The 16,964-nt window shown below is 34.9% G+C and overlaps 1 protein-coding gene across 1 annotated transcript in view; it reads left to right on the forward strand.

The window, feature by feature from the left end:
• Positions 1-1,228: 1,228 nt before the first annotated feature.
• Positions 1,229-16,964, forward strand: part of LOC109396949 (GRIP and coiled-coil domain-containing protein 2-like) — a 25,026-nt gene continuing 9,290 nt past the window's right edge. The window contains exons 1-9 of the mRNA XM_019669238.1: positions 1,229-1,313; positions 1,681-1,737; positions 2,728-2,812; positions 3,995-4,056; positions 8,385-8,489; positions 9,042-11,510; positions 12,234-12,303; positions 14,717-14,817; positions 14,920-15,018. Of these exons, the coding sequence (XP_019524783.1) occupies positions 1,308-1,313; positions 1,681-1,737; positions 2,728-2,812; positions 3,995-4,056; positions 8,385-8,489; positions 9,042-11,510; positions 12,234-12,303; positions 14,717-14,817; positions 14,920-15,018 (3,054 nt within the window). The 5' untranslated portion in view covers positions 1,229-1,307. The remainder of the gene's footprint in view (positions 1,314-1,680; positions 1,738-2,727; positions 2,813-3,994; positions 4,057-8,384; positions 8,490-9,041; positions 11,511-12,233; positions 12,304-14,716; positions 14,818-14,919; positions 15,019-16,964) is intronic.

Here is a 16,964-nt window from a genome sequence, read left to right on the forward strand (position 1 = left end):
ATAAAGAAATGTAAACTTTTTAAATTTGCTTACAATTTTAAAAATTAAAATTATATAGTTGAAAAAAAAGAAAACATTATCACTAAACCAAAATATTAAACAGAAGTCCCAAACTATCCTCTAACCAATCCCAGCCAAAGAGTAGGTACCACACACTATCAAAAAGGACCGGCCACCATGGCTCGGGAGGACACTGTAATATTCAAAATAATTTTTCTTTCTTTGTTGGTTATATAACTCTCACTTTACTTAGTAATAATTAACTACCATTTATTTGATACATACTATATGCTGCCTAGCCATTTCAAACTACAGAAAAATAGGATGTATATTCAAGTTACCTTTAGTTAATAGGCATTAGTTATAAAAATAATGGGAAAGGTAACATCAAAGGATTTTAACAAACCATTAGCAAACAGGGAAGGTTCTGGAGTGCCAATCAGGACACAACAGCAGTTTTGGTGACTGGGCAGCAATTCTAATGGTTGTGCCCTCAGAAGTGAGGAGGACCCTTTGCTCTCTTATTTGGAGTCTCCTCCCATCTCTAACCCAACTCCCTGAGAGAGACCATCTTTCCTCCTCCTCCATCAACAAAGGTACAGGGTTCCTCTCGGGCAGGGCTCTCCAGGGGACCTCCTTACCACCTCCGAGAGCCAAGAAATGCCTGTACCTGGGAAGGTCCTAAGCTTTGATTCCATCAGTTCCCCAGTGAGCTCACAGGGCACCATGCTTGACAGCGTTTGCCTAAGAAACCCCTCGAAAGCAGCTGTCTGGCAGGCACTGGGTGCTTCTTCTAAAGAGTAACGTAGCTGGCAGACACCTTTTAATGGTACCTTCCCCACAACATAATACCCCCATCACCCTTACTTAATTTTACAAATATGGAAACGAGGCCCTGAGGGTAATTTGTCCAAGTTCTCGCATCTAATAGACGACAGTGGCAGGATTCAAACCTACCAGAGTTTATGACACCCAGCACCAGCACCAGCACCAGGGTTTGACCTAGTGAATTTACGCGCCCTGTCTCCCTCCCTAGGTCGCCAGCTAAGCAGAACTGGGAAGGGGCTGCAGATGCACTGTGCACGGAGTGGGCGGTAGGTGTTGGAACTGCCTGCAGGATGTAGGAGCGGAAGCGGAAGCGCCGCAGGGCCGTAGCCATGGAGACGCGGGGGGTGGGGCCGGGCCCGGAGAAGCGCGACCTTTGACCCGTAATCCAGGCGACGTCAGAGGCTGCCGCAGACGGAAGTGCGGAGGTGGCGGTGGGGCCGTGGGGCTGCGGGACAGCGGACCGCGGTGGGCGGGCGGTCATGGAGGTAACGCTGGGACGGCGGCAGATTGGGACTGGGGCCCATCACCTCCCCGCCGAGCTTTCCCCACGCCGCGGCTGGACGCGGAGACGGGCTCCGCTTGAGGGATCGGCAGCCTCCCCTTTGCGACCCGAAACCCTGCGCTGCCCGTTTCTCCCACCTTCCCCAAACTCCGTCCCTCGCGATTATCCGCCCCTTAGGGCAACTTCCATACGATTTACCACGGCGACCGACTCCCTCTTCCCCAATTCTCTTTTTCATGTGAAGGGTTTCCTGCACCTGATTTCACGGAAGGGTTTTTACCTCTTAAGGTTCCACGCGTTCTGTCCGGGATAGGAAGTTCTGACCACCTGCGTTTGATTTTGCTTTGCAGGATCCTGTCCAAGATGGGGTGGCCTCCCCAGCCACCCCTGGAACCGGGAAATCTAAGGTGAAGAGAATACTTGACTAGCAGGCACCCTGAAGAATGGAAGGGTGATGAATTGGGAAATTTTTGCATGGGAAGAGGGGTGGCCTATTTAATAGAAATAGACTTTCTCCAAAGGATCTCAATTTTAATTTACGCAGTTACCCATCCATTTCCTTTTCAAGTTTCCTGGTATGAAAAGAGTTGACGTTTTGTTTACTTCCTGCTCCTGGTTAGCACTACTGAGAGATTCTGCAATTTTTCAGACATTAAACAAAGCAGTCTAATTTATGTAGTGTTGTGGAAAGAGCAGTGACTTAGGTAGGCGTCAAGGGACTTTCTTCTGTAGGTTTCTCTCCTATGTGAAAAGAGTTGAATTGCGTCATTTTTATGGCCCCATACAACATTCACCATTCAGTGCTTCTCAAAGATAGTGGTTTATTGCTTGCATGTTAAGTTTCAGACACTTGCCTAAACACTCAGTTACTTTATTTCAGCTTCATGGTAACCATGAGATGACTACTGTTGTTATCCCAGTTTTACAGACGAGAAAACTGAGCCCACCATGAAGTAACTTTCCCCGATTTTTTTAAAGTCTAAATGCAACCTGACTCATTGCTGTAAGAATTATGGTTACATATTTTCATGTGGACAAAGACATCTTTCAGCCTTGAATAGAATGAAATAATTTTACAGCTCTAAAGAGCTTTAATCAGAATTAGTTTCAGTGTGCCCTAATTTTACAATTAAAAAAATAAAAAGCTAGAATGTGTCTTAATCTCTGCCAACAATGTCTATATGTAAGGCTATGTGCTGTTTTTACATTTCATAGTAGTAGTTAACATAATTGAATTGAAGTTGGATTTGCTAATTTTAAAAAACTGTAGGGTTTGGTTGACATGATTTATTCAGTAGGATGTTTTATAATATTTTTAGACAGACATAATGTTTCTTTTTTGTGGTGTAGTAGAAACATGAGTTATAACAAATTGGTAACATCACTACATTTTTCAGCTGGAAACATTGCCCAAGGAGGATCTTATCAAGTTTGCTAAGAAGCAGATGATGCTAATACAGAAGGCTAAATCAAGATGTACAGGTATTGCATTGAAAATACTCACCTTGACCACAATATCATTTAATCATGGTTAAAAATTAGTTGTTTAATAGTACATTAGCTTGTTTTATTTACCAGTGAATCCACTAAAATCTTAGACAGTTTAGTGGAATCTATTATTATTTAACATTCTAACCAATTGCCTCTATTTTTTTGTTACCTCATATCTCTAAACTACAGTTACCTTTGAATTATTAAAATTAAATCAGGGAGGAGGATTTTAAAAAATAATTTGTTAAAGTTAAGCACATTTTTCTCCTAGAATGGTCAGTTAAAATGTTAGAGACACAAGGTTGTGAGCCCAAAGTAGTAAAAAGAGACCTAAATAAAGTAATAAAAAATTTCCGTTTCTGGAATTTTGAATTATATTTATTTGCTGAAGTTGATTGATTCCCTGTTCTATATCCTTTTCTTTATATTCCAAAATAATAAAGATATTAGGATCCTTTATAGCATGTGTGGGTGAGTGCTTGAATTTCCAGTGACTTAACAAATGTTAACTGCCCAGCCTAAAAGCCAAAAATTTATTTTCTACTTATAGAGGCCAGAGTGTGCTTTGAGAAGCTGGATCAATTTGTGATAGAGTACTTTATTTGGAAAGGTATTCTAGGCTCCGGACGTAGGCATGAGTTAATGAAATAGATTAACGTGTGTTTACTATGAGGTTAGTTGTTGCTTTAAGATTGTACAGTAAGAAGTTGTTTATAGCTGAAATAATATTAGGTTGTTGGAAAAGTCATGACCCATTTTTACAATGAAAAACATAGAAAAAAATACGTCATGACTTTTCCGACAACTCAGTGTAGTGTCTGGGATTTGCTTCAAAATTTACCTGGATGGATAAGAAAAGAGGGAAAGGAGAAACTGAATACAGGTCAGGATGAAACAAGTTTGGCCATGTAATAATTGCTAAATCAGGGTGATGGGTACATGGGGATTAATCATACTGTTCTCTCTACTTATTTCTTTGGAGTTTTCCATAATAAAAAGGAAAAGGAAAGGTAATACTGGATGAAGTTAGTATTTTCTAAAAATATCTTCTGAAATGTATTCTAATTTATAGTGAATTTTTTTTTAATTTAAAGAATGTGCTTATTAGTTTAGCCAGTAACTATTTTTTTCATTTCTGAACTGGAATCTTTTTTTAAATTTAATAATTTTTAGAATTGGAGAAAGAAATCGAAGAACTCAAATCAAAACCTGGAGGAACTGATGATATTATTAAGGTAATGAAACAGTTGTGAATATTGCTTTAATTTTTATTTATTTATGTAGAGGCAGTCTAATGTTAAATCGAATTTCCTTGAAGGGCTGTCAGCCTTCTTGAATGCTATCTGGCTTTCCATTTCTGTTTTTTCCACTTCTTCTCTGCCCTTGGATAAGTTTTTAACCTTTCTGGTTGACTGTAAAGAGAGGGTTAAATGACCTCTAGGTCCCTTCTGTTCTCTCCTTTTCATTCAACATATTCTGTAATTATGGTTGTTGCTTCAATCTCAGTTCTGCTCTACTCTCTCCCCCTCAGAAAACCCAGTCATACTCAGGACTTTGATGATGACTTCTGGGCTGATCATCTATAGATAGATATGTATCCCTGGACTGACCGAAACCTCACATTTGAATTTCTAGCTGTTTGAGGGGAAAAAAACCTTCACCCATTTCTCTTGTCCTCTCTTCAATATGACCAAGTCTCCTTCCCTGGACAACCATTTTTCAGACCTTTTCTTCAGGCACTATTTTTCAGGCCTTTTAACATTGGAGACTCTTCAGCTTTCTGTCTCCTTTATTCTGTATGTGTGTCAGTCACCAGAGACCTATTGTTTCTTCAAAATAATGCTGCAGTTTACCCTCTTTCTCTCCATTTCCATGGCTCTGTGTTAAACTCCTGGTGTCATATGTGACTTATTTTAATAATCTCTGAACTAGGCTTTCTTTCTCTTTTTAGTCCTATATACTATTGCCAGATCACAGAATGCTATTTTTATCTTGTTATTCCCTGTTTAAGAGCCTGAGTTGCTTATTCTTACTTACATGCCCTATAATTAAATACTTTTCCTTCTCTCCACTTGGCCTAACCTTCTTGAAAGGTTCTTGATCTCAAAGTCCTGCATTAATTTTTTTCGTTGCTTTTCCATATTTATGGTTTGAGTTTTGCTATCCTTTGATTATATATTATCTTACACTCTCTTTAGATGGCACCCAACTTGTGAACATTGGACCATTGAGGGACCCCCCAGGGAATTATTACAAGGGGTCTTTAAATCCTTATGCATATCATGCAGTATCATTTCATTCTTTATTTAGCTAAAATAGTAAATGAAGCATGAATGGTGTGCACAAATGCCATTTGGATTTACAAGTACTGATTTATTTAAGCTTACTGAATTCATAGTAGTTTTCTTCGCTTATCTGGTCATTATGTATTTTCTTAATCAGTGCTAGCCGAAGTGCAACTACATGGTGTTTAATTAACAGTACTGACTCTGGAGCCAGACAGCCTGATTCAGATCTTCAGATTCCCTGCTCTGTTGCTTACCAGCTACGTGACCATGGCCAAGTTTCTTAACTTCGTTCTCTGACTTAGTTCCTTCCTCTGTAGACTAAAGAGATAATAATACCTACTTTTCATATGGTTGTTTTGAGTATTATGAGTAAGTGCATGTACAGCACTTAGAACTGGGCCTGTCACATAAATGTTTGGTAATTATTCATTACTATTGTTATTGTTATATATTACTTGTTAGCAATATTTTATACACGTATCCATACACACGTACACACAAACACTAAAAGGAGGCTTTTGTATTTGAAAAGAAAACCACAAAGATTCTTTTCTAATTTTGTATCAGTTAACTCTTAGTTCTTAAAATACCTTTTATACAATTGCATTTCAAAATATCTAAATGTCTCCCTCTTACTTCCTCCTTGCACCAATCTATGTTTTCTCCCATTCTGTCAAAACTACTCCAAAAGATGATATTAGAAAATTTCTCTAAGTTAGCCACCTTTACCTTTCAGTTTATTAATTTAATATTAAAGCACGTTATCCTGACCACTTAAGTCTCAGAAAGTAAAGGTTTGGTAAAATTCAATAAGAATGAAGTCTTTGCTTACGAAATGTTTGGTTTCCAGTTGTAATGAGAAAGTTACTTTGGGGAGTGATTGGAAAAGATGTGCATCAGTTCTTCAGCTGCTATAAGTTAGTTTTCTCTTTTAGAAAAATCATGTGCTGCAGTGTGGTAGGTCCTCTCCACCTCTGCAAAACGGAAAATACTTTCTTGCTAAGTTTCTCTCCTTATTGGGAAAGCTCCAGTGGAAAAACGTGGCTTTGAATATAAAATTTTCTGTTCTTCATGTAATGTTAGAAATTTATGACTTTTTACAAGTTTTAATTATGATAAAAATTTCTCCTAGTTACCTTCTAGTGCATTGAAATACGTCTAAAGTTTTATTGCAAACCTGACATATTTGACTTTTAAAAAACACGAATAAAAAGCCATATTTCCCATGTCAAAATTTGAGGTGTATTATGGTATTACAGTGAATTTATATGCTGCTTCCAAATGCAAAAAGGTGAAAATTGCATGTTAAGATATTGGAATTTCTAGTACATTTCACTCTTGTCATTTTCTCTTTGCTGGAATCAAATATGTATTTCCTAAGAAACTGTCTATTTTGGGCCTCTAGTCTATAAGGTCTTTTCAGTTACTGACCTTTATATAGCTCCTAAAATTAATGAATGCATTTAGGCTTCCCCTGACTTTTACCAGTCAGAAGTTTATATTGTAATACTATATGTAATGTGAAACAATTAATTTTAAAACTAAAATTGTTTTAACCAAAGGAGAATATGTACATGATTTAGAAATAATACTAATAACTAAGTAACTTATTATAATACTGAACAACTTCTGGAAATTATCACTGTATACACTAAATAATGTTTATACTGCTATTCCTTGATTTATCCATTTTAGACATTTAAGCTATTAACTTCCTGTTAAAGTAGATGAAAATTTAGCTGTCTTTCACAATGACTTCTGCTTTCCAAATGGTCAAACAGATCAAATGATCTTTTACATTTTTTCCTGGACAACCGCCCTTAAAGCCTTTTGTTCTGCACTGATTTGGTCTGGTTGTTCTATAGGTCCACTGCACAATTTTCCTGGAATTGGCCTTTTGCCATGATTCTGTGAATTTCTATACTGCTTTCCTATGTTGGCCCCCCTGTTTGCTAGGTCACATGCCATTCACCTTTTTGGTTAGCCCTCTCATTTTGGTAGAGCATGTCCTTGCATAGCTTAAGAACGTACGCACAGGAGGAAATTTTTTGTTATCTTATATTTTAAAATGGCTTTATTCTATTTTCATGTTTGATAGCTGTAAGTTGATAATAGAACTCTAAAGTTTCTACATCTGTTTTTGCTTTTTTAAACAAGAAAGATTTTATTATTTCACATAAGTTTAGAGGTAGGCAGTTCTAGGGTGATGGTGGACTAATGCTTACTTGGGATTTTAACATTTATAAAATTTTAACATTAAGGATTAACTCTATATTTGTGGTGAAATGCGTCTTGTGATTTTCCTGTCTGTAAAGCCCTTTGGGTATCGGTATCAAGTATGCCAGTTTTGTAGAATGACTTGGGAAGTCTTGCTTTTTATTTTGTCTGAACAAGTTTATATGTAATTGGGATAACCTGCTCTTTGAAAATCTGATAGAACTCATCTGCAAAACTATTTCTCCTGTTTTCTTTGGTGAACAATTTTAAACAACTAGTTTGATTTTTCAGTAGATAAAGTATTAATTATGCTTTTTAAATTATTTTTCATAGTGAAGCTATATTTTTCTAGGAATTTTTATCCATTTCATTCCAGTTTTCAATATTACCAAGTAGTTGTTGATAATACTGTCTTCAACTGTCTGATTTGTATGTGTAGATATGTTTTCCTTTTTATTCATAATATTGTTTGTTACTTAGGTCTTCCCTTAATAAGTCTTGTTAGAGGTTGTCTGCTTTGTTAGCTTTTTTTAAAGAACTGACCCTTGAATTGTTGATCTGTTTTCCATTTTATTAACTTCTTCTCCTGTTTAATTTCTACAGAGAATAAACCTATCTCTGAGGGAGACAGGACATGGGTAATTTCGTGCCTATTCTTCTAATTGCTCCCTATTCATGTTGTCACCCAATCCCCAATTTTTGAACCCCACACACATACCTCCCTCGACAACATCTGATGCCTCCAATTCCTGAGCATTTAATTTCTAAAGAGTATTTGCTAATTTCTCATAAGTGTTTCCCTATGAAGGCCCTTAGGTTATAAGCTTTCTTCTTCTCTATAATTCAGTTCCTCCTCCTCCTCCACTTTCAGTTTTCCAAAAGCATGTTGAAATTTCTCATATCCTGATGGTTTTTTTCCTTTTCTCTTTGTTCTTACATCTTTTAAAATCTTTTATTCTTAACTTAGTGTGGTTTGGAAAAGGTAAGGCGATAATTACGCATGTGGTCAATCCACCATTTTTAACGTCAGACAAACAAATCATCCTGTTTCAAAACAGGCATTGACTGAACGTCTGGATGCTATTCTTCTGGAAAAAGCAGAAACTGAGCAACAATGTCTTTCTCTGAAGAAGGAAAATATTAAAATGAAGCAAGAGGTTGAGGTAAGGCACTATTTTGTTTGATTAACTTATATAGTGTAGTCATGAGTTTTAGACCTAAGGCTTTAAAAAGCATCTGATCTATTTTGACAATTTAGAAACAAGGAAATAAATTCATACTAAAACATTTTTTATAAGAACTTATTTAAGTAAGCCAATTCTCACACATACTCAATACTTTTATCTATTCAGTTCTGCCACTTGGGTCTGGGCAAATTTCTCCAAAAGTCTGTTATTAGTCTATTCAGGAGATATTCATTAAAGCCTTGTGACTTAATAACAACTCAAATAATTTATCACCTCTTAAAAGAAAATTGAATTCAGAGATTTCCTAGTTTTCAGTTAATACTTTGATAAGATTAGTACTGGTGATGTATATTGTCATACTGAAGGTAGTCAGAGCCTAAGTAGAATTCTTGGAATATCAATATCCTATTTCTCGATGTTCATTTCTGCTTATTTTCCTTCTAGTTAGCCTGTGGCTGGTATTTTTCCTCAGAGCAGGGGTTTCTTTTGTCTTAATTAAATAATTTTTGTGTGCTTATTTTATAATAGGATTCTGTAACTAAGATGGAAGATATGCAGAAGGAGTTTGAACAATCACAAAGAAACTGTGTGAAAGAAATGGAAAATTTGAAAAATGAATTAATGGCAGTACATTCCAGACACAGTGAAGAGAAAGCTAGCTTGCAAACGGAATTGAAAGAAGCAATAAAAAAACAATTAGAGTTATCAGAACAACTTAAATTTCAGAGTGACTCTGAAGATAATGTTAAAAAACTACAAGAAGAGATTCAGAAAATTAGGCCAGCCTTTGAGGAGCAAATTTTATATCTGCAGAAGGAATTAGAAGCTGCCACAAATGAAAAGGAACAAGAAATTACTCATCTCCAAAAAGTCATTGAGGCTAATTCTCAGCATTACCAAAAAAATGTTAATAGTTTGCAAGAAGAATTTCTGCAGTTGAAAGCTACACACCAAGAAGAGGTGAAAGAATTGATGTGCCAGATTGAAGCATCTGCTAAAGAATACGACACAGAAGTAAATAATTTAAACCAGCTAAAGGAGAATTTAGTCAATCAATGTGAGCAAAGTGAGAACATTCAGAAGAAATATGAATGTGAATTAGAAAACTTAGGGAAAGCCTCAAATGCAAACCAAGAAAATCAGGTGTGTTCTTTGCTCTTACAAGAAGACAGTTTTGTAGAACAAACAGTAAATGAAAAAGTGAAAAACTTAGAAGATACCTTAAAAGAACTGGAGTCTCAACATAGTATCTTAAAAGATGAGCTAACTTATATGAATAATCTTAAATTAAAACTTGAAGTTGATGCCCAACATATAAAGGATGAATTTTTTCACGAACGGGAAGATTTAGAGTTTAAAATTAATGAATTATTACTAGCTAAAGAAGAACAGGGCTGTGTAATTGAAAAATTAAGATCTGAGCTAGAAGAGTCGAATAAACAATTTTGCTATACTGTAGAACAGCATAACAAAGAAGTACTGAATCTTCATGAACAACATCAAAAAGAAATATCAGGATTAAATGAGACATTTTTGTCAGATTCAGAAAAAGAAAAATTACCATTAATGTTTGAAATACAGAATCTCAAGGAGCAATGTGAAAACCTACAGCAAGAAAAGCAAGAAGCAATTTTAAATTATGAGAGTTTGCGGGAGATGATGGAAATTTTACAAACAGAACTAGGGGAATCTGCTGGAAAAATAAGTCAAGAGTTTGAATCAATGAAGCAACAGCAAGCATCTGATGTTAATGAACTTCAGCAGAAGCTCAGAACTGCTTTTAATGAAAAAGATGCTCTCCTTGAAACTGTGAATCATCTCCAAAGAGAAAATGAAAAGTTATTGTCGCAAAAAAATCTTGTGCCAGAACTTGAAAATACCGTAAAGAACCTTCAAGAAAAGAATGAAGTGTGTTTAGTTAGTCTTAGTCAGAGAGATTCCATGTTGCAAGAATTAGAATCAAAGATAAGTTCTCTTACTGAGGAAAAAGATGATTTCATTAGTAAAATAAAAAGTTCTCATGAGGAGATGGACAATCTCCATATAAAATGTGAAAGGGAAGAAAGATTAATTATAGAACTTAGGGAGAAAGTGGAGCAAACTACACAGTACAACAGTGAACTAGAACAAAAGGTAAATGAATTAACAGGAAGACTAGAAACTTTAAAAGAAAAGGATCAAAATAACCAAAACCTAGAAAAGCATATGGATCAATTGAAAACTCACTTTGAAGACCAAGAAACATTGTTATCTGAAGTGCAGTCTCTTCATGAGGAAAATAATAAACTAAGTTCAGAAAAGAATCAATTAAATAGGGATTTAGAAGCTTTTCTGTCTCAAAAAGAAGAATATCTTATGCTTAAGGAACACATTTCTGAATTACAAAAGAAACTTCAATTAACAGTTGAAGAACGAGATAATTTAAGTAAACTGTTTGAAAATGAGCAAGTTCAGAAGTTATTTGTCAAAACTCAGTTGTATGGTTTTCTTAAACAAATGGAGTCAAAAGTTTCAGAAGACGATGAAGAGCAAGATGTTGCAATTGTCCTACAAGCTGTAGGTGAATCCTTAGCTAAAATAAATGAAGAAAAGCATAACTTGGTTTTTCAATATGATAAAAAGGTGGTAGAGTTAGAAAAAAATGTAAAGTGCCTTCAAGAGGAGAATATAATTCAATGTGAGGAACTTAGGTCTTTACTAAGAGACTATGAACAAGAGAAAGTTCTCTTAAGGAAAGAGTTAGAAGAAACCCAGTCAGAAAAAGAGGCCCTACAGTCTGATCTTCTAGAAATGAAGAATGCTAATGAAAAAATAAGTCTTGAAAATCAGAATCTTTTAATTCTAGTTGAAGAAGTATCACAAAAATTAGGTAGCAACAGTGAAATCCATAAGGAAAAAGAGAAGTCTTTTACAAAAGAACTTGAAAACCTACGGCTAGTGTTAGAACAAAAAGAATCTGAATTGCAAGATGTGAGAGCACAGTTGATATTATTAAAGGTACTGTTAATTTGAATTTTATTGATTTAAATATTCTTGGTTTTAGTCATAGACCCTACAAAATATATACTATACACTTCGAAGTCAGAAGTAAATTTTTAGCATTTAAGCTCAAATGGAAACTTTCTGAAAAATGCATTAAACTTTTTCATGTTGTGTATCTGTTATATTGATGGATTTTTGGTTATAGATCATTTTAGAATTATGATTTTGCTTAAGATTAAATGATTAGAGAGTTAAATGTCTTCGTGGTCAATATTGTATAACTAGTCACCAAGCAAAACTACAGTTAAGCATGAAAACGTTTGAATTTCATTGTTGTGTGATGTACATATGTGATGCTCTTTTTTAAAGAGCACTTACTATTGAACAAAATAGTAGGCTATAGTGGTATTTTACTTCAGCCAAAATTTTAGATTTTTCTCCAAAATTTGTGAAAGTATGATAAACTGTAATTATTTAATCTTTTTTATGTTAATTATGTATATATGTGTCAGATTATCATCTTGGACTTGGATACTACTGTTAGTTTATACTAAATGCTATTATGTACAGTATACGGTCAGTATTACCTGCTCTATCAATGGAAGAAGACTGTTTACCAAATAGCTTTTTGTATGAATTCTCTTTAATAATGATTTTCTCATGCTTAACATGATGGCCAGTTCATCATGGGGAATGAAATGATCCTGGTTTTGTTTTTGTGTTTCCTATAAAATCTAGGATTCCCTAGAGAAAATACCTTCAGTAGAAAATGATCAACCTTCAGTGAAAGAACTGGAAGAAAAAATAGGTAAATACGGTTTTGCATATGTTGTCACAATTAACTACACAGATTCTTCTTGGTGTTAGAATAGATTGGGAAGCATAGTAGCCAATTAATGAGTCTTTAAATCATAAGTAGCTGTCTCTTCTTAATGTCCCTATTCTTGCCTCTTTGCAATTTGTTTACCTTCTCTTTCAAAATTGTCACTTTCTGTTGTTTAATCCAAACAAAGGACTGATGTTACTTCATTTATAAATGACTCCATGATTGATTTGGGGTTTTTTTTCATTTAGCACGCTATTTGAATGCCCAGCTACCTATGCACTAATAATAGAAAGGTGATTAAGATACAGACCATGTCTTCGAAAAGCTCATTGCCAGAAGGGGCCTTTATTACAGTAGTTTAAGGTGTGGGAACAGTACAGAGCTGGCAGTACAAAAAGGCATGCATAATTGCCTGTTTTGAGTTAGGAAAAACATCATAAAATAGGCTATACTTTTCTTGTGTCTTGAAGAATAAAAAATTTGTCACAAGAAGAAACGTATTCTAGCAAGAGGAAGCAGCAGGTGCTTGTATGTTAACATACATATCATCAAGGAGCACACTAGGAAATTTCTGGAGAGGCAGGATTCTGATAATGGAAGCACCAGTGTGACATGCATAGGAGTTGGGACTTTATCTTGTCCATTTATTCCTCATAGTAACATTATGGGGTAGCTCTTTTAAAGATCAAGAAACAGATACTTAGAAGTGTTATGTAATGTGCCCATAATTCCTCATTTTAGTGCCCATTTTGATTGGCAGAGACAGGGAGAGGGTAGTTGAAAGTTTAGACTGACTCCCAATTTTCTGTAATGAATGATAGAGACAAGTTAGGTTAGTGAAGAGCAGGAGCTCTGTTTTAGATAAATTAAGTTTAAATACCAATGCAAGTGAGGATGTCAAGTAGTCTGCTAAATATGCAAATCTGGAATTAAGGATAGAAAGCTGGGTTAGAGATAAAAATTTGTAGTCAACATAATAGTTGACATTGGAAGCCACGAAACAGATCACCAAGGAAGTGAGTGTAGAAAAAAGATGAGGTCCACAGAGAGAGTTCTCCATCATTTAAAAATCAGAAAGATAGAAACAGCAAAGGAGATTGACAAGGAGCAGCCACTGAGGTAGGAAAACCGAGCATCACATGTCTTGGAAGCTAAGACAAATGAAGTGCAAGTGAAGGAAGTGTTTCAAGATTGAAAAATGGTTAACCATGGTGAATGCTATGATGGGTCAAGTAACATTAGTACTAAGAACTAACCATTGAATTAAGCAACCTAGAGGTCATTGGTAACTTGGTAACAGTTCCCATGATATGCCAAAGCCAGAGCCTGATTGAAATGAGTTAAAAAAAAAAAATGGAGGAAGAGAAATTTGAGAGCATGTATAGACAGCTGTACCAGGAGTTTTGCTATAAAAGAAAGAAGAGATGGGACAATATCTAGAGGGGAAATGTGGTTTGCCTTTTTGTGTGTGTATGATGTGTCACCTATCTCATCATGACCTCTCCCCTATCCTCTTTGGCTGCATCCACTGTTTATTCCTGACCTTAATCTCTTGATGATATTTTTCTTGTTGCATGTTTATAAACTGTTAGAAAAAAACCTATAGAGAAGGTGACATGCTGCACAACAGAGGGGGAGAAGTGCTACACTAAGGCCTGAGTAGGTGGGATAGGCTGAAATGCAGAATTGGAGCAGTTGGCTCATGCTGCACACACACAGACAATATTCACTTATAGCAGCCAGAAAAAGCCAGCCTATATGAGCACAGGTGCAACTAGATTAATAAGCAGGGACAGAAATTCCAATTGTAACTGCAGTTAAGCCATGATACCATCAAGAAGAAAGATATGGAACAGTGGAGTTTAAATGGCGGAGATGGCTAAAGAGGTTAAGGGGAGAGATCAAGATTGGATACGTAAAACACATTATGGGCTTAGTCATAAAAATCAGCCCTGCCAACCAAGCGTGTGCCTAGGGAGCATAAATATATAACTTTATCTGGTATCTCTTATACTTCATGCTTGTTTGCAAATTACCACCTAAAATCCTATCATACTTGGCGTTTCCAGGAAATCGCCTAAGGTTAAAGATGTCCTAACAGCCTCTCCAGTTCCTAGACATTTATGAAATGGCTAAAAAAAAAAAAAAGTAGGTTATTTTGGAGGATTAAAGAAAATGGAAATGTTTTCCATTGTGTGTCTCACTTAGGTAATAGTTAAGCTTTCACTTAAAAATACAGATATTAATATTTTTGCAACTTATTTTATTACTTTTAATTTCAAATTGCAAATTTTGTGTTCCAGATTAAAGATCAATTTGAGGGCTAAACTAAGTAAATACTTTGAATATTTTCCCTTTTGCGTTCATATATAATCCATTCATTTTATGTTTTTAGAATATCTGGAAAAAGATTCCAAAGAGAAAGAGGAGAAAACAAATAAGATAAAACTAGTTGCTGTGAAAGCAAAAAAAGAACTAGATTCTAGCAGAAAAGAGGTAAGGTAACTTAAAAAATGCAAGATTCAAAAACCACCTTACATTTTAGAAAATCAAAATTTTTCTGTGCATAAAAAACTCTTTATTGTATATTTAAAATAGGCCCAGACTCTAAGGGAAGAACTTGAATCTGTTCGATCAGAAAAGGATCAGTTGTCTGCTTCCATGAGAGATCTTATTCAAAGAGCAGAAAGCTATAAGGTAAAAATAATTATTTTAATAATGGGTTATATAGGTAACTTCTAAGTTAAGAAATGTACTAGAAACATGAAATTGTTGTTTATAACACCTTGTATTTTTTAGGGAATCATTTTTTTTCTGTTTTTGTGTAATGTGGTATAATCTTAATGTTAAGATTTTCAGCGGCTGATCTTTTACGTAGTGCCTTACTTTTTAAAACTGAAATTCTGTTTTGGGATTTCATAATAAAATCAGAAACAAAAACAGATGGCTATTATTATTGTTATTATTTAATACGATTCTGGCCAAGTGAATAAACCTGAAGCTTGAACAACAGGTCTAACAGGAAAATGAAAGCATTATTATTCAGAGGGTAATATGCTTATCTACCTAAATAACGTGAGAATTTATCATAAAAATGTAAGAATTAAAAAGGAGAGTACAACAAAATCACTGAATGCAAGACAAGGACCATTTTATTTTTTTATGTATTCAAGTATTTTTCTAGCTGTGCTGAATACTGAGTACTGAGGAGATGGTGGTCAACCAAATAGACTAAGTTATTGCCCCACTGGGACTTAAATTCCAATGCAATAGTAGACAAGCAGACAAAAATACAAGATACATGCTGTATAGAAAAGTAAAGGTGGGTAGGGTTAAGAGAGTGAGTAGTTATCAAGGGATTTGATTGAAAAAAGAAAACCTCATAGTAGCCAAAAAATAAAATTTCGGAAAGACCTTTAATGAGAAAATTTGGCATTTGATGATGAGAACTGCAAAACATATATAGGATGACTAAATATTATTTGAAATATTAGTTCTCAGTTTGGTTTACAAGTTCTCAAACAATTTCACTAAAAATTCTACGGTATCTTTTGGTTGGAGCAATCTTCACAATTCTGTTTCAAATGGAAAATGAGCTAACAAGAATAGCTAATATTTTTTAAAGTGAAAAATGACATCTTGCCCTAGCAGACAATAAAATTTATTATAAAACCACAATAATGTGATATAGTTCTTATGCAAAAATAAGACATTAATTTAACCTGAGACTTCACATATGCATAACAACAATAGGCCAGGTTGTCTTCTAAGCACTTTGAATGTTATCACTCTTAATTCTGAAAACCCCAAGAAGTGTGTTACTAACGTTGCCAGTTTACAAGTGAGGAATCTGAGGTACAGATTGGTTAAGGAACTCATGGTCACAGAGCAAGTAGTATAGCAGAGCTGGGATTGGATTCAGGCAGTCTGGTTTCAGATCTGTTCTTTCACCAACTAAGCTATACTACCCCAGTAAGATTTAAAAACACAGACAAGTGAAGAAGGAATTTAAAAACTTTTAGAAAAACCTAGTTAGATTTTTTACTTCATTCCACACATGAAAATAAATTCTGGCTGGATTAAAGAGTTTTGTCAAAATGAAAGAGATTTTTTTAAAACCTAGAATAAAATACTTGATCATTTGACTTCTGAATACGAAATACTTTTCTTAACTTAAAAGCAATTAAAGAAGTTACAAAGGAAAAGATAATGAACTATACAAAATAACAAAATTAACATTAAAATATAACAAGAGATTAGTATCCTCAATATATAAAAAATCTTGTAATTTCATTTTTTAAAAACACTTATTTGAAATTTATGTATGGATTTATTTATTTATCTTTTATGAGTCGTTAGATGCTTGCTTCTTTACATTTTAAGAATCCCTGTAATCTAATTTATTAATTCCTCCAGAGGTAGATCAGGTATACCAAGCCACCGGGAGTGCCAAAAAAATGTATACACATAACTTGTATTCATCTTTTGTAATCACTATATATTGAGTATTAGAATTTTTTTTTTATTATTAAGATTTTTATTGGGCAATTGGGGGATGGGAACAGTGCTGGGGAATTAGGGGAAGGGGAACAGACAAGTTGCTGTCGTTTTGTTCTTCAGTCTAGTTGTGGAGGACGTTGCTT

Source organism: Hipposideros armiger, unplaced genomic scaffold, assembly GCF_001890085.2.
Source record: "Hipposideros armiger isolate ML-2016 unplaced genomic scaffold, ASM189008v1 scaffold_550, whole genome shotgun sequence".
Lineage (NCBI taxonomy): Eukaryota > Metazoa > Chordata > Mammalia > Chiroptera > Hipposideridae > Hipposideros > Hipposideros armiger.